At 40.0% G+C, this 22,431-nt stretch overlaps 1 protein-coding gene across 1 annotated transcript in view; it reads left to right on the top strand.

Annotated features, from left to right (window-relative positions):
• The window catches only part of LOC126095231 (putative neutral sphingomyelinase), a 117,039-nt gene that overhangs the window by 69,736 nt on the left and 24,872 nt on the right, over nt 1–22,431 (top strand). The window contains exon 6 of the mRNA XM_049909977.1: nt 14,400–14,532. Within this exon, the coding sequence (XP_049765934.1) occupies nt 14,400–14,532 (133 nt within the window). The remainder of the gene's footprint in view (nt 1–14,399; nt 14,533–22,431) is intronic.

Here is a 22,431-nt window from a genome sequence, read left to right as displayed (position 1 = left end):
AGTAACATCATCATTGTTATCATGCAGTGAAGGTATTGGATGTGTTTTGTCACTGGTGTACTTAATATATGGCTAGAATCTCTTAGGGTATTCTGCCAGATTTCAGACGGAGTTTTGTTGTGGAAACCATTAAAAGAATCGTGCACAGAAGTTCACACAAAATTTCGAGCACCTGTAAAACTACACTCCTGGAAATTGAAATAAGAACACCGTGAATTCATTGTCCCAGGAAGGGGAAACTTTATTGACACATTCCTGGGGTCAGATACATCACATGATCACACTGACAGAACCACAGGCACATAGACACAGGTAACAGAGCATGCACAATGTCGGCACTAATACAGTGTATATCCACCTTTCGCAGCAATGCAGGCTGCTATTCTCTCATGGAGACGATCGTAGAGATGCTGGATGTAGTCCTGTGGAACGGCTTGCCATGCCATTTCCACCTGGCGCCTCAGTTGGACCAGCGTTCGTGCTGGACGTGCAGACCGCGTGAGACGACGCTTCATCGAGTCCCAAACATGCTCAATGGGGGACAGATCCGGAGATCTTGCTGGCCAGGGTAGTTGACTTACACCTTCTAGAGCACGTTGGGTGGCACGGGATACATGCGGACGTGCATTGTCCTGTCGGAACAGCAAGTTCCCTTGCCGGTCTAGGAATGGTAGAACGATGGGTTCGATGACAATTTGGATGTACCGTGCACTATTCAGTGTCCCCTCGACGATCACCAGTGGTGTACGGCCAGTGTAGGAGATCGCTCCCCACACCATGATGCCGGGTGTTGGTCCTGTGTGCCTCGGTCATATGCAGTCCTGATTGTGGCGCTCACCTGCACGGCGCCAAACACGCATACGACCATCATTGGCACCAAGGCAGAAGCGACTCTCATCACTGAAGACGACACGTCTCCATTCGTCCCTCCATTCACGCCTGTCGCGACACCACTGGAGGCGGGCTGCACGATGTTGGGGCGTGAGCGGAAGACGGCCTAACGGTGTGCGGGACCGTAGCCCAGCTTCATGGAGACAGTTGCGAATGGTCCTCGCCGATACCCCAGGAGCAACAGTGTCCCTAATTTGCTGGGAAGTGGCGGTGCGGTCCCCTACGGCACTGCGTAGGATCCTACGGTCTTGGCGTGCATCCGTGCGTCGCTGCGGTCCGGTCCCAGGTCGACGGGCACGTGCACCTTCCGCCGACCACTGGCGACAACATCGATGTACTGTGGAGACCTTTCGCCCCACGTGTTGAGCAATTCGGCGGTACGTCCACCCGGCCTCCCGCATGCCCACTATACGCCCTCGCTCTAAGTCCGTCAACTGCACATACGGTTCACGTCCACGCTGTCGCGGCATGCTACCAGTGTTAAAGACTGCGATGGAGCTCCGTATGCCACGGCAAACTGGCTGACACTGACGGCGGCGGTGCACAAATGCTGCGCAGCTAGCGCCATTCGACGGCCAACACCGCGGTTCCTGGTGTGTCCGCTGTGCCGTGCATGTGATCATTGCTTGTACAGCCCTCTCGCAGTGTCCGGAGCAAGTATGGTGGGTCTGACACACCGGTGTCAATGTGTTCTTTTTTCCATTCCCAGGAGTGTATGTCAGTCATAGGAATTTTGCACTCTTTCAAATTTGACATGTTTTTCCATTGCTTCTACTGCAGTGTTTTGAACTAATGAAAGTGCTGGCAGGTCGACAGACACACAAACATACACACAAAATTCAAGCTTTTGCAACAAACTGTTGCCTCATCAGGAAAGTGGGAAGGAGAGGGAAAGACGAAAGGATGTGGGTTTTAAGGGAGAGGGTAAGGAGTCATTCCAGTCCCGGGAGCGGAAAGACTTACCTTAGGGGAAAAAGGGACGGGTATACACTCGCACACACACACATATCCATCCACACATATACAGACACAAGCAGACATATTTAAAGACAAAGAGTTTGGGCAGAGATGTCAGTCGAGGCAGAAGTGCAGAGGCAAAGATGTTGTTGAATGACAGGTGAGGTATGAGTGGCGGCAACTTGAAATTAGCGGAGATTGAGTCCTGGTGGATAACGGGAAGAGAGGATATATTGAAGAGCAAGTTCCCATCTCCGGAGTTCGGATAGGTTGGTGTTAGTGGGAAGTATCCAGATAACCCGGACGGTGTAACACTTCGCCAAGATGTGCTGGCCATGCACCAAGGCATGTTTAGCCACAGGGTGATCCTCATTACCAACAAACACTGTCTGCCTGTGTCCATTCATGCGAATGGACAGTTTGTTGCTGGTCATTCCCACATAGAATGCATCACAGTGTAGGCAGGTCAGTTGGTAGATCACGTGGGTGCTTTCACACATGGCTCTGCCTTTGATTGTGTACACCTTCCGGGTTACAGGACTGGAGTAAGTGGTGGTGGGAGGGTGCATGGGACAGGTTTTACACCGGGGGCGGTTACAAGGGTAGGAGCCAGAGGGTAGGGAAGGTGGTTTGGGGATTTCATAGGGATGAACTAAGAGGTTACGAAGGTTAGGTGGACGGCGGAAAGACACTCTTGGTGGAGTGGGGAGGATTTCATGAAGGATGGATCTCATTTCAGGGCAGGATTTGAAGAAGTCGTATCCCTGCTGGAGAGCCACATTCAGAATCTGATCCAGTCCCGGAAAGTATCCTGTCACAAGTGGGGCACTTTTGTGGTTCTTCTGTGGGAAGTTCTGGGTTTGAGAGGATGAGGAAGTGGCTCTGGTTATTTGCTTCTGTACCAGGTCGGGAGGGTAGTTGCGGGATGCGAAAGCTGTTGTCAGGTTGTTGGTGTAATGCTTCAGGGATTCCGGACTGGAGCAGATTCGTTTGCCACGAAGACCTAGGCTGTAGGGAAGGGACCGTTTGATGTGGAATGGGTGGCAGCTGTCATAATGGAGGTACTGTTGCTTGTTGGTGGGTTTGATGTGGACGGACGTGTGAAGCTGGCCATTGGACAGGTGAAGCATTTGTAAAGGCCTTTACAAATGTCTGCTTGTGTCTGTGTATGTGTGGATGGATATGTGTGTGTGTGCAAGTGTATACCTGTCCTTTTTTCCCCCTAAGGTAAGTCTTTCCGCTCCCGGGATTGGAATGACTCCTTACCCTCTCCCTTAAAACCCATATCCTTTTGTCTTTCCTTCTCCTTCCCTCTTTCCTGACGAGGCAACCGTTGGTTGCGAAAGCTAGAATTTTGTGTGTATGTTTGTGTTTGTTTGTGTGTCTATCGACCTGCCAGCGCTTTTGTTTGGTAAGTCTCATCATCTTTCTTTTTATATATATATATATATATATATATATATATATATATATATATACTCTTTGCCTCTGTATATGTCTGCTTGTGTCTGTATATGTGTGGATGGATATGTGCGAGTGTATACCCGTCCTTTTTTCCCCCAAAGGTAAGTCTTTCCGCTCCCGGGATTGGAATGACTCCTTACCATCTCCCTTAAAACCCAAATCCTTTCGTCTTTCCCTCTCCTTCCCTCTTTCCTGACGAGGCAACCGTGGTTGCAAAAGCTAGAATTTTGTGTGTAAGTTTTGTGTTTGTTTGTGTGTCTATCGACGTGCCAGCGCTTTCGTTTGGTAAGTCAAATCATCTTTGTTTTTAGATATATTTTTTCCCACGTGAAATGTTTCCTTCTATTATATATATACTTACTTACTTACTTATCGCGAATGGACCCAGAAGGATCACGCAAAGCTTTCTGACGTCGTTTCTTCCATACTTCTTTCATTCGTTCTCCATGTTTTCTTTTTCTTTCTTCTGTCCATTTTGTTCCTGGTCTCTTTAGTGCTTCCTTCTCCGACAATACAATCCACTTTTCCACCTTATTTCTAAAAGTTTTTCTATCTTTGACATCTTTAAGTTCAATATTTGCTTTTTGTAAATCTAATTTTACTTGGCTAATCCATGGTGTTGTTGATTTGACTTTTTCTATGTAAGTGAGAATTCTGTTGGTGAGTCGTTATATATATATATATATATATATATATATATATATATATATATATATATATATGTCCCGAATATAAGTTCACAGTTTCATCACATATTTTGTTTATTTTTGACAGATAGAACGGTTACATTGTTTTAGTGTGCTCGGTGATTTTCGATTATTATAAAAAATGGAACAAAGAATTTGCATCACTTATGTGTGAAAAATGGAATGAAGTGCTCTAAAACACATGAAATGTTGCTAGTGGCATATGGTGAGTCTGCTCTAAGTGAAAAAAATGTTTACAAGTGGTTGAAGCACTTCAAAGATGGCCGTGAAGATGCCAAAGACAAACCTTGCTCTGGATACCCCAGCACATCAACAACAGATGAGAAAGTCGAAGCTGTGAAGAAAATTGTTTTGGAAAATCATCAGGTTACCATAAGAGAAGTTACTGAGGATGTTGGTACATCAGTTGTCTTGCGCCATGCAATTTTTTCAGATGTTTTGGGCATGAGGCATCTGTCAGGGAAGTTTGTTCCAAAACTTCTCAATTTTGATCAGAAGAACTGTCACATAAGCATCGTCAGGAGCTCTTGTATGACATCAATGATGATCCTGATTTACTCAAAAGGGTCATAACTGGTGATGAGACATGGGTTTACGGTTATGACGACAAAACCAAAGCCCAGTCGTCCCAATGGAAGCATTCTGGAAAGCCAAGACCGAAAAAAGCACGCCAAGATCAGTCAAAGGTCGAAACTTTGCTCACTGCTTTTCAATTACCGTGACATAGTGCAGCGTGAATTGTTGCCTCAAGGTCGTACGGTCAATAAGGAGTATTACCTTGACATTATGTGCTGTTTGCGAGAAGTAATATGCAACAAATGTCCAGAATTGTGGAAATACAATTAATGGTTTTTGTATCATGACACTCCACCTGCTCATTCGTCGTTGTCTGTGAGAGATTTTTTGGCCAAAAACAACACAACAATCATGCCTCAGCCACCATATTCACTGGATTTGGCCCCCTGTGATTTTTCCTGTTTCCAAAACAGAAGAGACCTATGAAAGGACGAAGATTTTCAACGATTGAGGAAATAAAAACTTTACCTATCGAAATACTCAAGGCTTTACCAAAAACTGCTTATGAGAAGTGCTTCAAGGATTGGGAGAAGTGTTGGCACAAGGGGGATTACTTTGAAGGGAACAACATGAATATTGATGAAGAAATAAATATTTTTTCATAAAAATATAAAGTCACCTTACTTTTTGAACACACCTGATGAAGCTTCATACTGAACTTTTTAAGTTCTTTTTTTAAACAAATAATATACTGTTGTGAGTTAGAGTATTCCTACCCACCACCTTTTACACATTAAAATAACAGAAATTCTTCTACGGAATAGAAGTTGTTGTCAGTTTGTTTTCAAATTTTACTTTGCCATTTGTCGGACATTTTATGTCACTGGATAAGTGGTAAAAAAATTTCGTTGTAGCCTTGTGCACCCCTTTTTGTGTTAATGTCAACCTTAATGTGGAGGAATGAATGTAATATTTCCTTCTAGTATTGTAATTATGTACTCCAGTGTTCCTTTCGAACTGCAGTGGATAATTTACAACAAACTTCTTAGAGGCATAAATGTACTGTGAAGCAGTAGTCTGAATGCTGAACTCCTTAAACAGATGTCTACAAGATGATTATGGATGAACACCACATATTATTCTTACTGCACGTTTATGAGCAATGAAGTCTGTCTTTCTTGGAAGATGAGTTACACCAGAATATTATTTAATATGTCAGTATTGAATGAAAATATGCAAAAAACGTCAACTTACTGATTTGTCTCCCCAAGATTTGCAAAAGCATAGCAGAACTAAGTCGATTCAAGAGTTACAGAATGTGCCTTTTTCCAGTTTAAATTCCCATTAATACGGACATGTAACAATTTTGAAGTTTCCACCCTATTTATTATTTCCTCACCGTATGTTACACTTACCATTGATGTAATACCGCTATGGGTGCAGAACTGAATATATTGTGTATTTTTAAAATTAAGGTTGACACCATTCACAGAAACCCAGTCAGTGATACTTTTATGAACATTGCTCACTATTTCTTCTGTTTCTGTATGTATGCTTGAATTGATTGCCATACTGGTGTCATCTGCAAAATGAACTAATTCTGCTTGTTGTATGTTATGCAGAAGATTGTTTACATACACAGGGAACAATAGTGAATCTAATATTGAGCCTTGGGGATCCCCATATGTGATTCCCTCCCCAGTCAGAATTATGCTCTCGGACTATATTTATTGGGTATTCTTCTGGTTAGATATGACATTATCCATTGGTTGACTGTACTATCAATCCCATAAAACTTCAATTTATTTAAGAGGATACTGCAAAACACAGTCAAATGCCTTAGATAGGTCACAGAAAATACCAACAGGTGGTGTTTTATAATTTAATGCTTTTAAAATTTGCTGAGTGAACATGCAAATGGCATCTCGGGAGAGCAACTTTTCTGAAACCTGAGCTGTGGTTTGCTGAGAATATTATTGTTTGCTGAGGTGAGATACTATTCTAGAATACACCACCTTCTCAAAAATGTTGGAAAATGATGTCAGCAGTGAAACAGGTCAATGACTATTGACATATCTCCTATCACCTTTCTTAAATAGGGTTAGACAGTGGTATATTTCAGTCTCTCTGGAAGGATGCCTTGAGTTATATTTTAAATAAGACTGGGCTTATTATGCGGGAACAGATCTTTAGTACGCTATTAGATACACCATCAAAACCAAATGCACTTTTATTTTTGAGAGAACTTATAATTTACTTAATTTCAGAAGGAGAAACTGGTGAGACATTCATATTCTTGAATTGTACGAGAATTACTTTTTCAAAATACTGCTGTGATTTTTTTTTGTAAACTTTTTGTCACTATATTTTACACTGTATTTAAGAAATGATTATTAAATACATGTGCCACCTGTGACTCATCATAGCCCATCCATTCTGTTCAATAATGATGTTATGCTGTTTTGAGGCTGGTTGACCTGTCTTCCGTTTCACTGCATTCCATATAGCCTTACGTCTGTTGTTGGAATTTCTGATTTCTGACATTATATGCATGTTTCTTGATTTTTTTAAAAATATTTCTTAATAATTTTGAGTAGTTTGAGTAGTGTGGAACTACTGTAGGATAAGACTGGGAGTGGAGGCTTTCTTAAATAGATGTATTTTGCATTTATTTTTGGTGGGTTTGAATGTTACAGTATTCAGTCTTGCTACAGCAGTCTTGTGGTCACTAATCCCTGTATCTTCATGGTGGTCCCTATTTCCTTAGGATTGTTTGTTGCTAAGAGGTCAAGTATGTTTTCTCAACCATTTACACTTTGGGTGGGATCCTGAACTAATTGTTCAAAATAATTTTCTTAGAAAGCATTCAGTACAATTTTTGATGACGTTTTAGCCTATATAGTTGGCTCCCATTGAGGTAATGCAATTGGTTGTTAAAAGTTTTCCCTGATATGATTTTCCAAGTACGCCTACTGGAATACTTTACAAATTATGATGTGGATTTATATATCGTTATGATGGAAGGTGATTGCTTTCAAAAATGCCACAGTAGAAAGTTTCTTTTCTGCTCTGACAGGCTCAGTGGTCCACTGTATGCATCCAGTAAACCAATCGATTCAGATCTCCTATCATACCGTACAGCATATCCAACAGGAGGCAAGGAGGGTCTTTTGTTGCATACTTGTACAAATTATGGTACAGGAATGTGACATCCGACAAAAGCTGCCAAGCAAGCATGTAAGGATAGTGTTAGTTATTGATCCATCATTTCCTTGCACGCTGTCATCTCATTGCTTGACAGAGGAATCACGCTTCACTGGGATACCAAATGTTTGGGAGTAGCGAACAACTAGCTGTGATCACTCAAACTCCGGTGGGAAGAGCCACCTCTTTGTGAAGTTTTTGGTGTGCCACTTCCAATTAGTATGTTTTGGCCATGAGTATTTTATATACTGACACAATGGCACTGCTCACTTTGACTGCAGATTTACCCTTCAGCCTTGCTGACACTAACACCAGTGCAACTCAGGTTTTAAAATTCTGTGAACTGACAGCCCTTATACATAAAGTGCTGTGGAGGGGAGGTTCCTCTCCTCCCCAAGCGAATGGTATCCTGACACTTCGTTAGGGTGCTGATGACCATCCGTTGAGTGCACCACATCCAACATCATCACATCATCTTCTGTCCGTCTATTTTAAGCGACCATCATTTTTGGTCTCATTAGCCCAATTCATTTTCAGGATGCACCTGTACTGCCATATCTCAAAAGAATTCAATCTTTTCCTTTCCACAGCCCCAGGTCACACACCCATACACTGCTACACTCCAAACATATGCTTTCAGAAACCTTTTCATGATTTGTAGGCTATATTTTCTGAGGTTAATTCTGTTTTATTTTTATTGAAAGATCTTTTTTTTTTTTTTTCCCTGGAGCAGTTCTGCTTCTTACTTCTTTTTCGGTTCTATCAGTCTTGCTTTCTAAATAAATAAATGAATCAACTTGTTGCATTTGCTTGTCACATATGTATATTCGGACGTTGGCTTCCCCTCATTTGTCACAAACCATCACATTTGTTTCAGACTTGTTTGTTTTCATGTTATATTCTTTTCCCATAATTTTATCCATGTTATGTAACATGACTCCGTGGTCTTCTTCACTTTCACTATTTCATTTTCAGTTAAAACAGCAATGTATCAGCATATTGATTCTTTTGCCAATATTGCTAGCTTCTTGTGCTGAACGCCTTTCCCTGCTCCAGTACCTTATACATTTTTTCCCATTTTACAATACCAAACATGTTCTGGATAGCTACAAATGATCTGTATGTTGTTAAATACCTTTCCATCCATTTCTTTATAAACAATCTTAATACTAATATTCCTTCTCTGGTTCATTGGCTCTTTCATAAGACAAACTGATCTTCTGAGGTATGGCTTCAATTTTGTGTTGCATTTCAATAATGGAAATTCCTGGATGGAACAGTACATAAAATAAGGGAAAGGCAAAGGTACTTTTGTCTGCTACACCTGTCTGTGTACTATGCATCAGTCTGCTGTGAGTGAGTGGTTGCCTTTCCCTTATTTCACATTTTGTGTTGCATTCAATTGAGGACAGTATTGAATACTATTTTTCATGCTTGCAGCACTAGGCTAAGCATCCAGTAATTTACATATATTTAAGTATAGTCTTTTTAAGGATGAGAATTCCAAAATTTTGTACATAATCCATTGCAATCTCCCTATGTTCATATACCGTATTTACTCGAATCTAAGCCGCACTTTTTTTCCAGTTTTTGTAATCCAAAAAACCGCCTGCGGCTTAGAATCGAGTGCAAAGCAAGCGGAAGTTCTGAAAAATGTTGGTAGGTGCCGCCACAACTAACTTCTGCCGTCGAATATATGTAGCGCTACACAGACATGCTTTGTAGGCACAAAGATAAATACTGGCGCCAAAACCTCTGCGTCAGTAAATAAATTAAAAAAAAAGGTGGAAGACGAGCTTTTTTTTCTTCGCCCCGAGTTTCGACCACTGCATTTTCATACATTATCCATTACATTAGTTCGCAGGAGAGCTTCTGTAAAGTTTGGAAGGTAGGAGACGAGGTACTGGCAGAAGTAAAGCTGTGAGGACGGGGCGTGAGTCGCGCTTGGGTAACTCAGTTGGTAGAGAACTTGCCCGCGAAAGGCAAAGGTCCCGAGTTTGAGTCTCGGTCCGGCACACAGTTTTAATCTGCCACGAAGTTTCAGATGTCTTCCTAATTGGAAGAATTTTATCTCTGTGGATGCCAACTTATGAGAGATACAGTCATTCATGCCACAGAGAGCTGGGCAAGGTTCCCACCAAAGACGTGTGAGCACCATACTTTGAGGAGATGGCGTTGGATCATGTGGTCAACCACCCAGCAATAAGTAGCCATCAACTTGCCCATGAAACACACACTTTGAAGGATATAGCATGGGGAGTACTGGTGCATAGGTGTTACACCCCTATCATAAAGAACGTTTGCAGGCACTGGGACCAATGGATTTTGAGCCTCACATTCACTTTTTATCAGTGGATTATCCAACACAGTACTGTAGTGCTGAACTTTGCACAGTTTGCAATGTTCACAGATGAGGCCTCATTCACCCATGACAGTGTTTTCAATGGCTACAACAGCTATTTCTGGGGTGAGGACAATCCCCATGCCACCCACATTGGTGGCCACCAGCAACAGGCATTGTCCAAGTTCACCTAATAGGAAATTATTTGCTGCCTCTCCATTTGTCTGGTCCACGTTACCTGGTGTTCCTGCTAGATGTGCTGCTTCAGTTCATGGAGAATGTCCGCTATGTTGTCCACAGAAGGATGTGGCTTAAACATAATTGTGCACCAGCCCACTTCAATATTAATCTCCACGAGCACCTGAACAACACATGCCCTTATTGTTGGATTGTGTGGGGAAGTCCTGTCCCACGGCGAGCATGGTTGTCGGATCTCACACCTCAGGATTTCGGGGCTTATGTCAAGACATTGGCATATGAAACACCTATAGAAACAGATGAAGACCTGCTGCTAGTGTCCAAGCTGCTTGTCACCTGGTACAACAGATACCAGAGATCGTAATGAGAGTGTGGCAGAACTTCGTGCCCCATTGCCATGCATGCGTTGAGACCGGCAGTTGTCACATTGAACAACTATTATGAGCTACACTGTGTATGCCCATAACAATAAATATGCATTTCTGATGATTGGTTCCCTATCAAAATATAATCGGTTTTGGACCCACTATCACCTGTTTCAATTTGACGCAAAAGTTTTTAGGCACCCAGTAAGATGCCCTGTATTCAGCTTTTTCAAAAGTAGTTCAAATTCTGCTTTTAAGATATGTCTACCAATGCTGTCTGCATCTTCTTCTTCTTTTCCTTTTTTAATAATCCCTTCAGGAAGATTTTCTTCACTGTATGGTTTCATTTTAGTCTTTGAGGGCTCTACTGTTTCCATTTTCTTGTAATGTTGTCCAATATAATGCCATTTGCATCCATAACTGTTCTACCTCCATTGCTTCTGTCTGAAAATAAAGATTTTAAAAGTTCATGTACCCTATCTGCATTTCCCTTTTGCGTATTATCTTCTGCTGCCAAGAAGATGCGCTCAACATATTTTTCTCTTGGTTGTCTTGCCCCTCTGTTGATATAATTTTTCAAGCTTTTGTACTTCTGTTGGTCTTCCTCATTGTTTGAGATCTCTAGTGTCCTACTTTGTTCTGTCATATTGAAAAGATAAGTGGTAATCCAACCTTTTTATTTGTCTTTGTTTCCCTTGTGTGCTATTTCACTTGTCTCTTCTAAGATACCAGTTTTGATTGACCTCTCCAACTTTCTTGGGTGTCATTACTGTCTCCTGCATTTGTTTTCTTGTCTGTTGACTTTTCATACAATTTCAGTGTTCTGTTTTTACATTTTGTGAAATCCCATTTATATCTGTCACCCTTCATGATTTTCTTGAATTTTAGGATGCTTTTCATCATTATTAGTATGTCGTCATTACCCACATCACATTATCTGTACCTATTTTCTATATCTTTGTTTAACAGTTGTGATGTGATCTGGTATGTGTTACCATTTCTATTTGTTTTCCACCTAAAACTTCTTTTTGAGTAATGGTTAGGAAAGATTTTTTGTAATGGAAAGTTTATGCCTTTGGCAAAATATCATGAGACTGTTTCCACTTTTATTCCATGACTCCTTTCCAAATTTTCTGACTACCTCTCTTTCCTCCCTCTTTCCAACCATAGCATTTATGTCACCCAGTAAAATAAAGTTTTCATTTCCATTGATTCTTCCAATAATCTCTTCTAATTCATTATTTCTTCTTATTCGTGTCTAGTTGCTGGCATATAATTTTACTGAATTGTGTTTGTGTCACATGGTCGTATCACAACTCTAACAAGAATTAATCTCTAATTAATCTAGGTCTCGCTTGTCTATTGAGAATATTTCTGATTCCTACAGTCCTAGGCTTGTCTTTTGCTATTTCACTGTGTATGACTGTATCTATGCAGAAATCATCAGTATTTGATCATTACATTTCTGGAACTCCTACTACATCAGTACTCATTCATTTCATTTCTAATTTCAGATTTTTCTATTTTGCTACACTGCAGAAGAGAAGTAACATTTCATGTAGCCATTCCCATTGTTTGGAAATTGTACTTTTCTTCTTTCTGCATTTGTTCTTGTCTGGAGACCTGAATGATAATCTTACATCTGTATAATTTAACCATCCAGTTCTGCTGGATACCTCATGTGTCTTTTGCAGCAGTTTTCTCTGCCAATGACAAAAGTGTGCACTACTTTGTACCCGCTCATCTGTACTCTGAGGCCTTTGGCCATTGGTAGAAGGGTACCTCCTGTTCTCAGGAGAGGAGTTACTCAATCCCTGTATATTATATGTCATCCACTTGCTGAGCAAGTATTACCCGCCATCAGGAGATGAATATCGAAGTTTTTCTTTCAAAAAAGCTAGGACCAAGAGGCATTCCTAAGCTCTTCGGTACTTTTATAGCAACCAAAAATATTTTAAAAAATTATACATAAAAGATAATTTATTGGGCTGAAAGGGCAAAATCACTGGACTTCTTTAGGACATGCAGTTATTGCTTTAGTAGAAACTATTCATGCAACACAGCTGTGTTAATGGAAACAAAGTCACCCAAAAATAGACATCAGAGCATGAAATATGTCAGGGTTGAATGAAAATAGTGAGCAGCAGTGCATGATTTCATCGTGACCATTAGTAAGACACTTAACTGATACCTCTTTTAAAGGGACTTGATTCTACAGTCTATAAAGAAAAGAATGTTGTTGTTGTTGTGGTCTTCAGTCCTGAGACTGGTTTGATGCAGCTCTCCATGCTACTCTATCCTGTGCAAACTTCTTCATCTCCCAGTACCTACTGCAACCTACATCCTTCTGAATCTGCTTAGTGTATTGATCTCTTGGTCTCCCTCTACGATTTTTACCCTCCACGCTGCCCTCCAATGCTAAATTTGTGATCCCTCGATGCCTCAGAACATGTCCTACCAACCGATCCCTTCTTCTAGTCAAGTTGTGCCACAAACTTCTCTTCTCCCCAATCCTATTCAATACCTCCTCATTAGTTACGTGATCTACCCACCTTATCTTCAGCATTCTTCTGTAGCACCACATTTCGAAAGCTTCTATTCTCTTCTTGTCCAAACTAGTTATCGTCCATGTCTCACTTCCATACGTGGCTACACCCCATACAAATACTTTCAGAAACGACTTCCTGACACCTAAATCTATATTCGATGTTAACAAATTTCTCTTCTTGAGAAACGCTTTCCTTGCCATTGCCAGTCTACATTTTATATCCTCTCTACTTCGACCATCATCAGTTATTTTGCTCCCCAAATAGCAAAACTCCTTTACTACTTTAAGTGTCTCATTTCCTAATCTAATTCCCTCAGTATCACCTGACTTAATTTGACTACATTCCATTATCCTCGTTTTGCTTTTGTTGATGTTCATCTTATATCCTCCTTTCAAGACACTGTCCATTCCGTTCAACTGCTCTTCCAAGTCCTTTGCTGTCTCTGACAGAATTACAATGTCATCGGCGAACCTCAAAGTTTTTACTTCTTCTCCATGAATTTTAATACCTACTCCGAATTTTTCTTTTGTTTCCTTTACTGCTTGCTCAATATACAGATTGAATAACATCGGGGAGAGGCTACAACCCTGTCTCACTCCTTTCCCAACCACTGTTTCCCTTTCATGCCCCTCGACTCTTATAACTGCCATCTGGTTTCTGTACAAATTGTAAATAGCCTTTCGCTCCCTGTATTTTACCCCTGCCACCTTCAGAATTTGAAAGAGAGTATTCCAGTCAACATTGTCAAAAGAATCTCCAAACTTAAACTGCTATCAAATCAAGATAGAATATGAATCAACTAACCAAGTGGCTATAGAAGACACAAGAGGACTGGGCAAGAGAAAAACTGCCTGTGAAAATAAAATTCCACAAACAGAACAGTTTCTTCTGACATTTCTCAGTTCAAAGAACCTCATATTCTAAAGAGTAGTATTTGTAACTCCATTTGTTTTTGCTTGTTTGCCATCACTTAGGAAGCAAAATTGCTTCAGCATTTATTTATTTGGCCATTGAGATGTATTATTACATCCTGAGCAGATCCTCCCTCCCCCTTGTTTTAACCATAAGAGATTTGATCCTATAAAATGAAGTGACCACACAGTATATCAAAGAAAAAGCAACTGCCAGACAAACAACTTTCATGATCATTACAGATCTTATGAGATGATATAACTTGTTTACTTACTTAGAATTTCTTTTCTTGCAGGTTGAGCGTGTTCAGTACAAGCATCCACTACCGGATCGTGTTCCACAACACAGTTTCAGTTACTCTGATCATGATGCAGTCCTAGCGACACTGGAGCTGTCTGTCATGTCTCCTGAAGCTCAACCACAAATCGGCAAGTGCATTAGATTAGAGTACTGTATTTACCCGAGTATAAGACGATGCCCTCTCCCTGTTTTTTAAGAAGTGCTTTGAAAGAATTTTATTTTTAATATATTACAACTAATCTGTTTTAGTGATATAAAGTAAAAGAAGTTAATATTATACCTGTTCTAAACTTAGGCCATTTATTGTGCGTCTACATTTTGATAATGTGAGGAGAAATTAATTGAATGAAAAGAAATGGTGTCCACTAATTTTTACCATCATTTCCTGTTTTGCTTACTATCTAATACAGTTGTCTATGGTATCACTATTTTTGGCTAAAGTCTAGACTCAGGTCCAATGCCAGTCACGGCAGTGTTTCTCTACTGCTCACAGGTTGGCAAGGCATCAGTTTCACATAGCCAGTGGGATGATAATTTCAGAATATGTTGCAATTTCCAAGGTGGAGGTTAGGGTGGGATCTAATAGCACAGCTTACCTCTATCTAAATGAAATGGGCATCAGTGAAATTTATAATCTTGGTTGTCACAAATATTTGTCTATTTATTCTGAATATGTTGCATCTTCTGAGGTGGTTGTTATGGTGGGATCTGAAAACACTGTTTTTTCCTAGTGCATAATGGATTTCACACCTATATTGATGTGAGAAAGTAACAATATTCCTTCATCTTGTGCTTCCAAACATCTGTCCACTCTTCTCTCATTGGTTGCTTATAACCAGCAGCTGACATACACACTTTCATTCCCATCACACACTTTCATTCCCATAATACCTCATGGTAAGTGTTGACAACACTACTGCGTGACACACATAAGAGTGTCACTGGTCCCTATCTAGACTTCTACTGTCTCCTGCAGAAATACATACTATTGTTGAGAATTTGTCCAATTTTAAAGTCAGTTCAATCCTGACGACAAATGGATTCAGACAAACCGCTGTTTACATGTTGTAGATTAGGGTGTATAAGACCCAAGACAACCGGGAGATCCGGGAAAAACCCGGGAATTTTTTCATCCGGGCGAAAACAGGGAAAAACCTGGGAATTTTTTAGAATTTCGGGAATTTTTCAGTGTTTTAGTTTTCTGTTAAATTTTTGTAATTTTGAGTGGTAAGAACCTATACTCTAACAAACCATATTACTGTATCCCGCTACTGCAGAATAACACTTCAACAATAAAACATAAACGAGAGAAAAAAACGAAAATAACGTAAATTTGCAAAGGAAATGTGCCATATACGACGACACACAGTGCTCATGCAAGCGTCTGCCAACAGCAAAATGTGTCAAATGCTTTAGAAAGACTATGCAATGCCTCATAACAACAAATTGCCTCCGATGAGCGTGAAGTCACAACTGTTATATTAGATTCATGTTAGCAGTTATGAGCGGGCTCATGCGCACGCGCAGTTGAGCCGCATTTGAGCAGTAGATTCTCCCGCTTCTGGCTACAGGAATGTGGCTGTTGGCTGCAGCTAGATGCTACCGGGAAAAGGGGGCGCCAAATTCATATTCTTGAGGGGAAAAAAAGCTTGTTCCACAAAGCGCTTAGCATCCAGCGCACGTTGGTCTATCGATTATTCATATGATTTTGAAACACATCCCTGTTGGTTTTTGAACATTTTTAAACACATTTTAAGTTGATTTATGAATGAATCATAAGTTTATTTTTGAATGCGTGCGTAGTGTATGTGGTGCCCCTGTCAGGAGAATCCTCGTCGCATCTAGAAATAATCTTTCCACAGACAAAAGGAGACGGGGCCATACGAGCTGAGCGGAGTAAAGCCGAACAGATGAATGCCAATCGCCGTCTGATTATGTGGTTGAGTGGGTTTTCGAATGATCAGCGTTGTTACAGTTACTAGCAAAATCCATAGATTCAGACTACCAGAATGAAAATAAACGACTAACAGGAATAACAGGTGAGAAATATTACGTATTATCTTCTCAGTGTATACAAGAAAATGAAATTTTGACAGAAAATTTTTGGCCAGATCGCTATACTAGTAAGGACCAGTTGTACAGTACCCGGCTAGCAGCCGCCTAAGTTCTGTACCGGAAGTAATGCGGAAAACGCATCGTACGAACATGTAACAACGCCTAACCAGAGAATAATCACGGGATAACTAAACCTGTGATCCTGGTACGGTTAGTGAAATTAATTGGTGAACAAATTTTGACAATGGCAGAAATAGCTACAGAATTGGTGATGACAAGGTCGTTTGTTAGAACTAGAAAGGAGAAGAAACGGGGACATCACACAAATTATGGAAGAATAAGACTATTCCAAATTTATATAAAAATTTCGTAATACTACTTTTCGACCTCGTGCTTGAGAAACTGGTGCGTGGGAATGAAATGTGAAACTATTTCCTAACATAAAGCTTTTTGCTTGTAGTAGGCCTAATAGGTATTTGATATTGGTACTGAATTATATTCTGTTGTGTTATAAAAATGACCATTTGTGCCAAAACAGTCTCGTTTATTTGGTGTGTGTTACAAAATTGCTGCAATATTAGAAAGGCCTATTTTGTTTTATCGAACAGACAGTGACAAAATAGACGTAATCAGATCAAGAAACCAAACCAGTCTTGGGTATTATTTGTATCAACAGCTTTTCCAGTATTAGATAACGACATTTCAATTTTTCATGTAGCGAAACGTTTGTCGAACTTTGATGAGGTAATAGATTCTTTCGCAGAAAGGAAAGCACGCCATGTAAAGCTGTAGCAAGATTAGAGAGAAAAAAAAGAAGAGGGGCAGGATGTCAAACCGGCTGACTAGGAGCAGGAGAGGCACTATGGTACATTTCAATTTCCACTGTCTTGAATATAGTTTGATGGCATCCATTACAAAATATACACGTTTCAATACCACAGAGTGGCACTGCCCTTTGGCACACATAAGACCAAACAACGTGTCTTACATTTCCTCAAACATAACATATATGTATTATGTTTCAGACTTTACAGGAAGATGTGCGCTACAAGATGAACATATTTTTGAAAATTCGATTAGCAAATATTGTAGATCCAGGGCTGATGCGCAGAGCAGTCTGAGTTATAGTGGGTAATCTCCACGTGACCCATGTTTACATTTCAGTGATTTTGCTGTTTCCCCTTTGTTTACTCTCATGTCAAATGAAAACAAAACGGGTATCTGTGGCCAGGCGCTATAAAGTGAATTAAAATACATTCACATAATTACGGAAGACTAAAATATGTTATTAGTTTCAGATTTTATTTTATTTTTGTCTGTTTGCTATAGAAATTTGACTTTCATTAACCTTTTTGGCAGAGGCAGTCAATGTAATTGAAATGAAATGTGTAATTTCACAGTACTGGCTAGTTTCAACTGTTCGCTGCATTTCAAGTGCACGTTTTCATCTTCTAGCACGTATGGCACTATGCCATAATAAAGTACCAAACAATACAGTACTGGTGCTGCAAGAAAATTTACATGCCGAAACCCACACTGAAAAGCTTAATATCAGGCCGAGGTCTACTTCATTGGGAATCTAGACATACGAATGTCCAATTTAAGTATGCACTTTAAATGTGCACATTTTAGTATGGTTCACGAAATTCCGATGCTCTTGGAGTATCCTCTGATGTCTTGTTTCTTTTATGACATAATGTATGATCTTTCAAAGTTTTACACATACGTACATATGGGCTTCCTATGTCATGGCAGCTGCGCAAGTGCGGTGTCACCTGTTATCTGTGCTCTCTGGCAACTGCTGAAACGAACATATTTCTAACAGGTCGCGGGAAAATATTGTGAATGGTTGTTTGAAAAGTGTTACTTTCAAAGTAAATATCCTTTTACATAAGCTGAACTATGTGCGAAAATGTACCATGAATTTCTTAAATTTCAGAGCGTTTGACTCTTATTTAAAAATCAACTCTTTGATGATGAGTCATTTAGAAGAATTTCGAACCCTGAAGATTTGACATTTATGTCATTATAAAAAATTTTACTGGCACATTTGTGTGATATATCTTAAAGTGTAACACGCGCAAAAAAGATCAACATTATATGTGAAAGTTTAGCTTCTCTTGTAGCTTATTAACCTTAAAGACCAATATTATATGTGAACGCTTTGCTTTTCTTGTAGCAACACTATGTATATTAATTTAAACTATTACCTTGCCCTGTTTGTTTGTTCGTGCTACTTAACAGTGACGTTGCTGTTGCCTGACTACATCACGTGTCCTATGCTCTGAATATCTGCTGTCATCGTCTGGCGAGATCACGTGACATGAGCTATGACTGGCTTACAAACGCGCATCGCAATCTCGACTTCAATGATTCGGAAAGTAACATGCAGTGTTGATGGAATTCCAGTGTATACTTTCGTAATACGAAAATACGCAGCGTACATGTTGCTGCACATCATAGATATTTCCAACACGTGTCTTTCTCCCTGAGTTTTGTTCTCTAAAGTGCCGGGAAATTCAACGCCCGTGGATAAACCCATAACCATTCAAAGGATTGATAAGTTTTGCAGGGAAAATATACTGTCACTTAAAACGGAAAAAGTGTTTTCATTCGGGAGAAAGTGTATTTTTAACCGGAAAATCTGGGAATTTTTTTTTCTTGTCCACGTATAAACCCTGTAGGTGTTCACAAAAACCCAATGTACCTAGTGCACATTGCCATGAGTGGCAGCATGACAAAATTTGCTGCTCGCTCACCAGTCCCTTCATGCCTCTGCACATTTGTCCTAGTTATCAAGCAAGCTGGTGTCTCTGACCCCCCCCCCCCCCCCCCACACACACACACACACACACACACATACACATTCCCAAATTTTCCAAAATAAATATGCAGGTGACCTCAGTTGCCAAAACGTCATCTGTAACTATGAGACAACTCCTATATTAATCAATTACATACTATACAAATATTGACATCAACAGCAATAGTTCCGTCTGTGAATGTAAGACAACTCATTATTATTCAAATGATTAATTTGGGAAAAAGTCATCTTATAATTGATTAAATGTGGTAGATACACTATTTGTTCCATGTAGCCATAGTGAAGAGAATCTCGAGGATGCCGAGCATGTCGTAAAACAAAAATATACAGTACATATTTATGAAAGAACTTATATTCCAAAATTCCTTCCACAGACCTTAAGTGAAGTGGTCTTGAAGGATGTAGGATAAGTTAAATATTATTTATTTTTAAACTAATACTAAGCTTATGGCAAACATGTAAATATATGTGTACAAGTGAATGTTGTAGCCCTGTATCATGAAAGGAAATAGTGTGCAGTGCTTGATTATGCAGATTGCACTACTGCGTGGAACTATTGTCGAAGTTGGGCACTATACAAAACTTGTGTTATTGTCCTTTATTAGGAGCCAAACTGTTTTTGGTTACTTGTAAGTTATTGAAATAAGTCATTATATAGACTGTTCTTATTCTAGTCTTGATTTTATGAACTTAAGCTGTTAATTTGAAAGATAGAAAGAATGGAGCAGAGGAAATGCATGTTTTTCGCTATTCTTTTTTTTTAATCTTGCATTCAGTAATAGTACTTTTACTGCATTTTTGAAATATACATACCTTAATAGGTTTTTAAAAATAATGTTGCCGAGATGACGTCCTTGCCAGACACAAATTTGGATCCTCCCCTGAAAGTTAATGTGTAGCTCTCTCCAACATTTCATTTGGTAGAGCTTCAATTTCCTGATGAATGAAAATCCCGAGGTCATCAATTGTTCACGTACATTCTTGATTTCAAGTAGCTTCACAAAAAGACGTCACAGATCAATAGATCTGGTGAGCATGGGGGCCAAGGAACATCACCATATAATCAGATGACATGTCCTGGGAACATCTGTTGTACCACTTCCATGGGTGGTCTCCCCATGTGATCTGTGGCACCATCCTTTTGGAATCACATTCCTCTCATTTCATTCAATGCCTTTTAAGTTCTGGATGAAGGAAGTTGTTTAACATTTTGATGTAACACGCTGATTTCACAGTAACTTTGTTTCCTCCCTCTTCAAAAAGTGAGATTCAACAATCCCTATCTTGGAGATACCTCACGACTTCTGTACTTTTGAGCTGTGGAGAGGTTTTTAGTGTAGTTCATGTCGGTTCTCCAGTGCCCAGTACCGACAGTTCTACACCTTAATATAACCATCCAGATGAAAATGGGCTTCATCACTCATGAATTCTGGGACATCTACATCTTCCATAAGAATAGTGTCCATTATGCCACAACTTATCTTAGAAGAAAGAAGAAAGATTAAGGAAAGGCAAACCTACATTTCTAGCATTTGTAGACTTAGAGAAAGCTTTTGACAATATTGTCTGGAATACTCTCTTTCAAATTCTGGAGGTGGCAGGGGTAAAATACAGGGAACAAAAGGCTATTTACAATTTGTACAGAAACCAGATGGCAGTCATAAGAGTCGAGGGACATGAAAGGGAAGCAGTGGTTAGGAATGGAGTGAGACAGGGTTGTAGCCTCTCCCTGATGTTATTCAATCTGTATATTGAGCAAGCAGTAAAGGAAACAAAAGAAAAGTTTGGAGTAGGTATTAAAATCCATGGAGAACAAATAAAAACTTTGAGGTTCGCCGATGATATTGTAATTGTGTCAGAGACAGCAAAGGACTTGGAAGAGCTGTTGAACGGAATGGACAGTGTCTTGAAAGGAGGATATAAGATGAACATCAACAAAAGCAAAACGAGGATAATGGAATGTAGTCGAATTAAGTCGGGTGATGCTGAGGGAATTAGGTTAGGAAATGAGACACTTAAAGTAGTAAAGGAGTTTTGCTATTTGGGGAGCAAGATAACTGATGATGGTCGAAGTAGAGAGGATATAAAATGTTGACTGGCAATGGCAAGGCAAGCATTTCTGAAGAATAGAAATTTTTTAACATCGAGCATAGATTTAAGTGTCAGGAAGTCGTTTCTGAAAGTATTTGTAAATGAAATGAAATGTCATGTGACGAGGGCCTCCCGTTGGGTAGACCGTTCGCCTGGTGCAAGTCTTTCAATTTGACGCCACTTCGGCAACTTGCCCGTCGATGGGGATGAAATGATGGTGATCAGGACAATACAACACCCAGTCCCTGAGCGGAGAAAATCTCCGATCCAGCCGGGAATCGAACCCAGGACCTTTGGATTGACAGTCTGTCGCGCTGACCACTCAGCTACCGGGGCGGACACAGTATTTGTATGGAGTGTAGCCATGTATGGAAGTGAAACATGGATGATAAATAGTTTGGACAAGAAGAGAATAGAAGCTTTCGAAATGTGGTGCTACAGAAGAATACTGAAGATTAGGTGGATAGATCACATAACTAATGAGGAGATATTGAATAGAATTGGGGAGAAGAGGATTTTGTGGCACAACTTGGCAAGAAGAGGGGACTGGTTGGTAGATCATGTTCTGAGGCATCAAGGGATCACAAATTTAGCATTGGAGGGCAGTGTGGAGGGTAAAAATCGTAGAGGGAGACCAAGAGATGAATACACTAAGCAGATTCAGAAGGATGTAGGTTGCAGTAAGTACTGGGAGATGAAGAAGCTTGCACAGGATAGAGTGGCATGGAGAGCTGCATCAAACCAGTCTCAGGACTGAAGACCACAACAACAAAAAACCAATATTGGCGCTATTTAAATAAATAAATAGTATTGTAAAAAGTGGCTGGTTGCTCTTATTTTCAATGTAAGAGTCCACCTATATTTACTAAATTGAAATTGTTTTTAATATGAACATGAGCTATGGTTATGCAGTGTATAAGTACTGTATGTATTGTATCTAAATAGATGCTAGTGGAGTCAAAGTGTGTGAAAACCATTTGCTGTCTTATTTGTCCAACATCACTTGACGTATCACCCCTAATGGATAAATGTACTACAACTTTTATACTCAAAATTG

Source organism: Schistocerca cancellata, chromosome 8 (genome assembly GCF_023864275.1).
Source record: "Schistocerca cancellata isolate TAMUIC-IGC-003103 chromosome 8, iqSchCanc2.1, whole genome shotgun sequence".
Classification (NCBI taxonomy): domain Eukaryota; kingdom Metazoa; phylum Arthropoda; class Insecta; order Orthoptera; family Acrididae; genus Schistocerca; species Schistocerca cancellata.
Note: the sequence above shows the minus strand (reverse complement) of the source record. Positions and strands in the feature narration are given on the sequence as shown.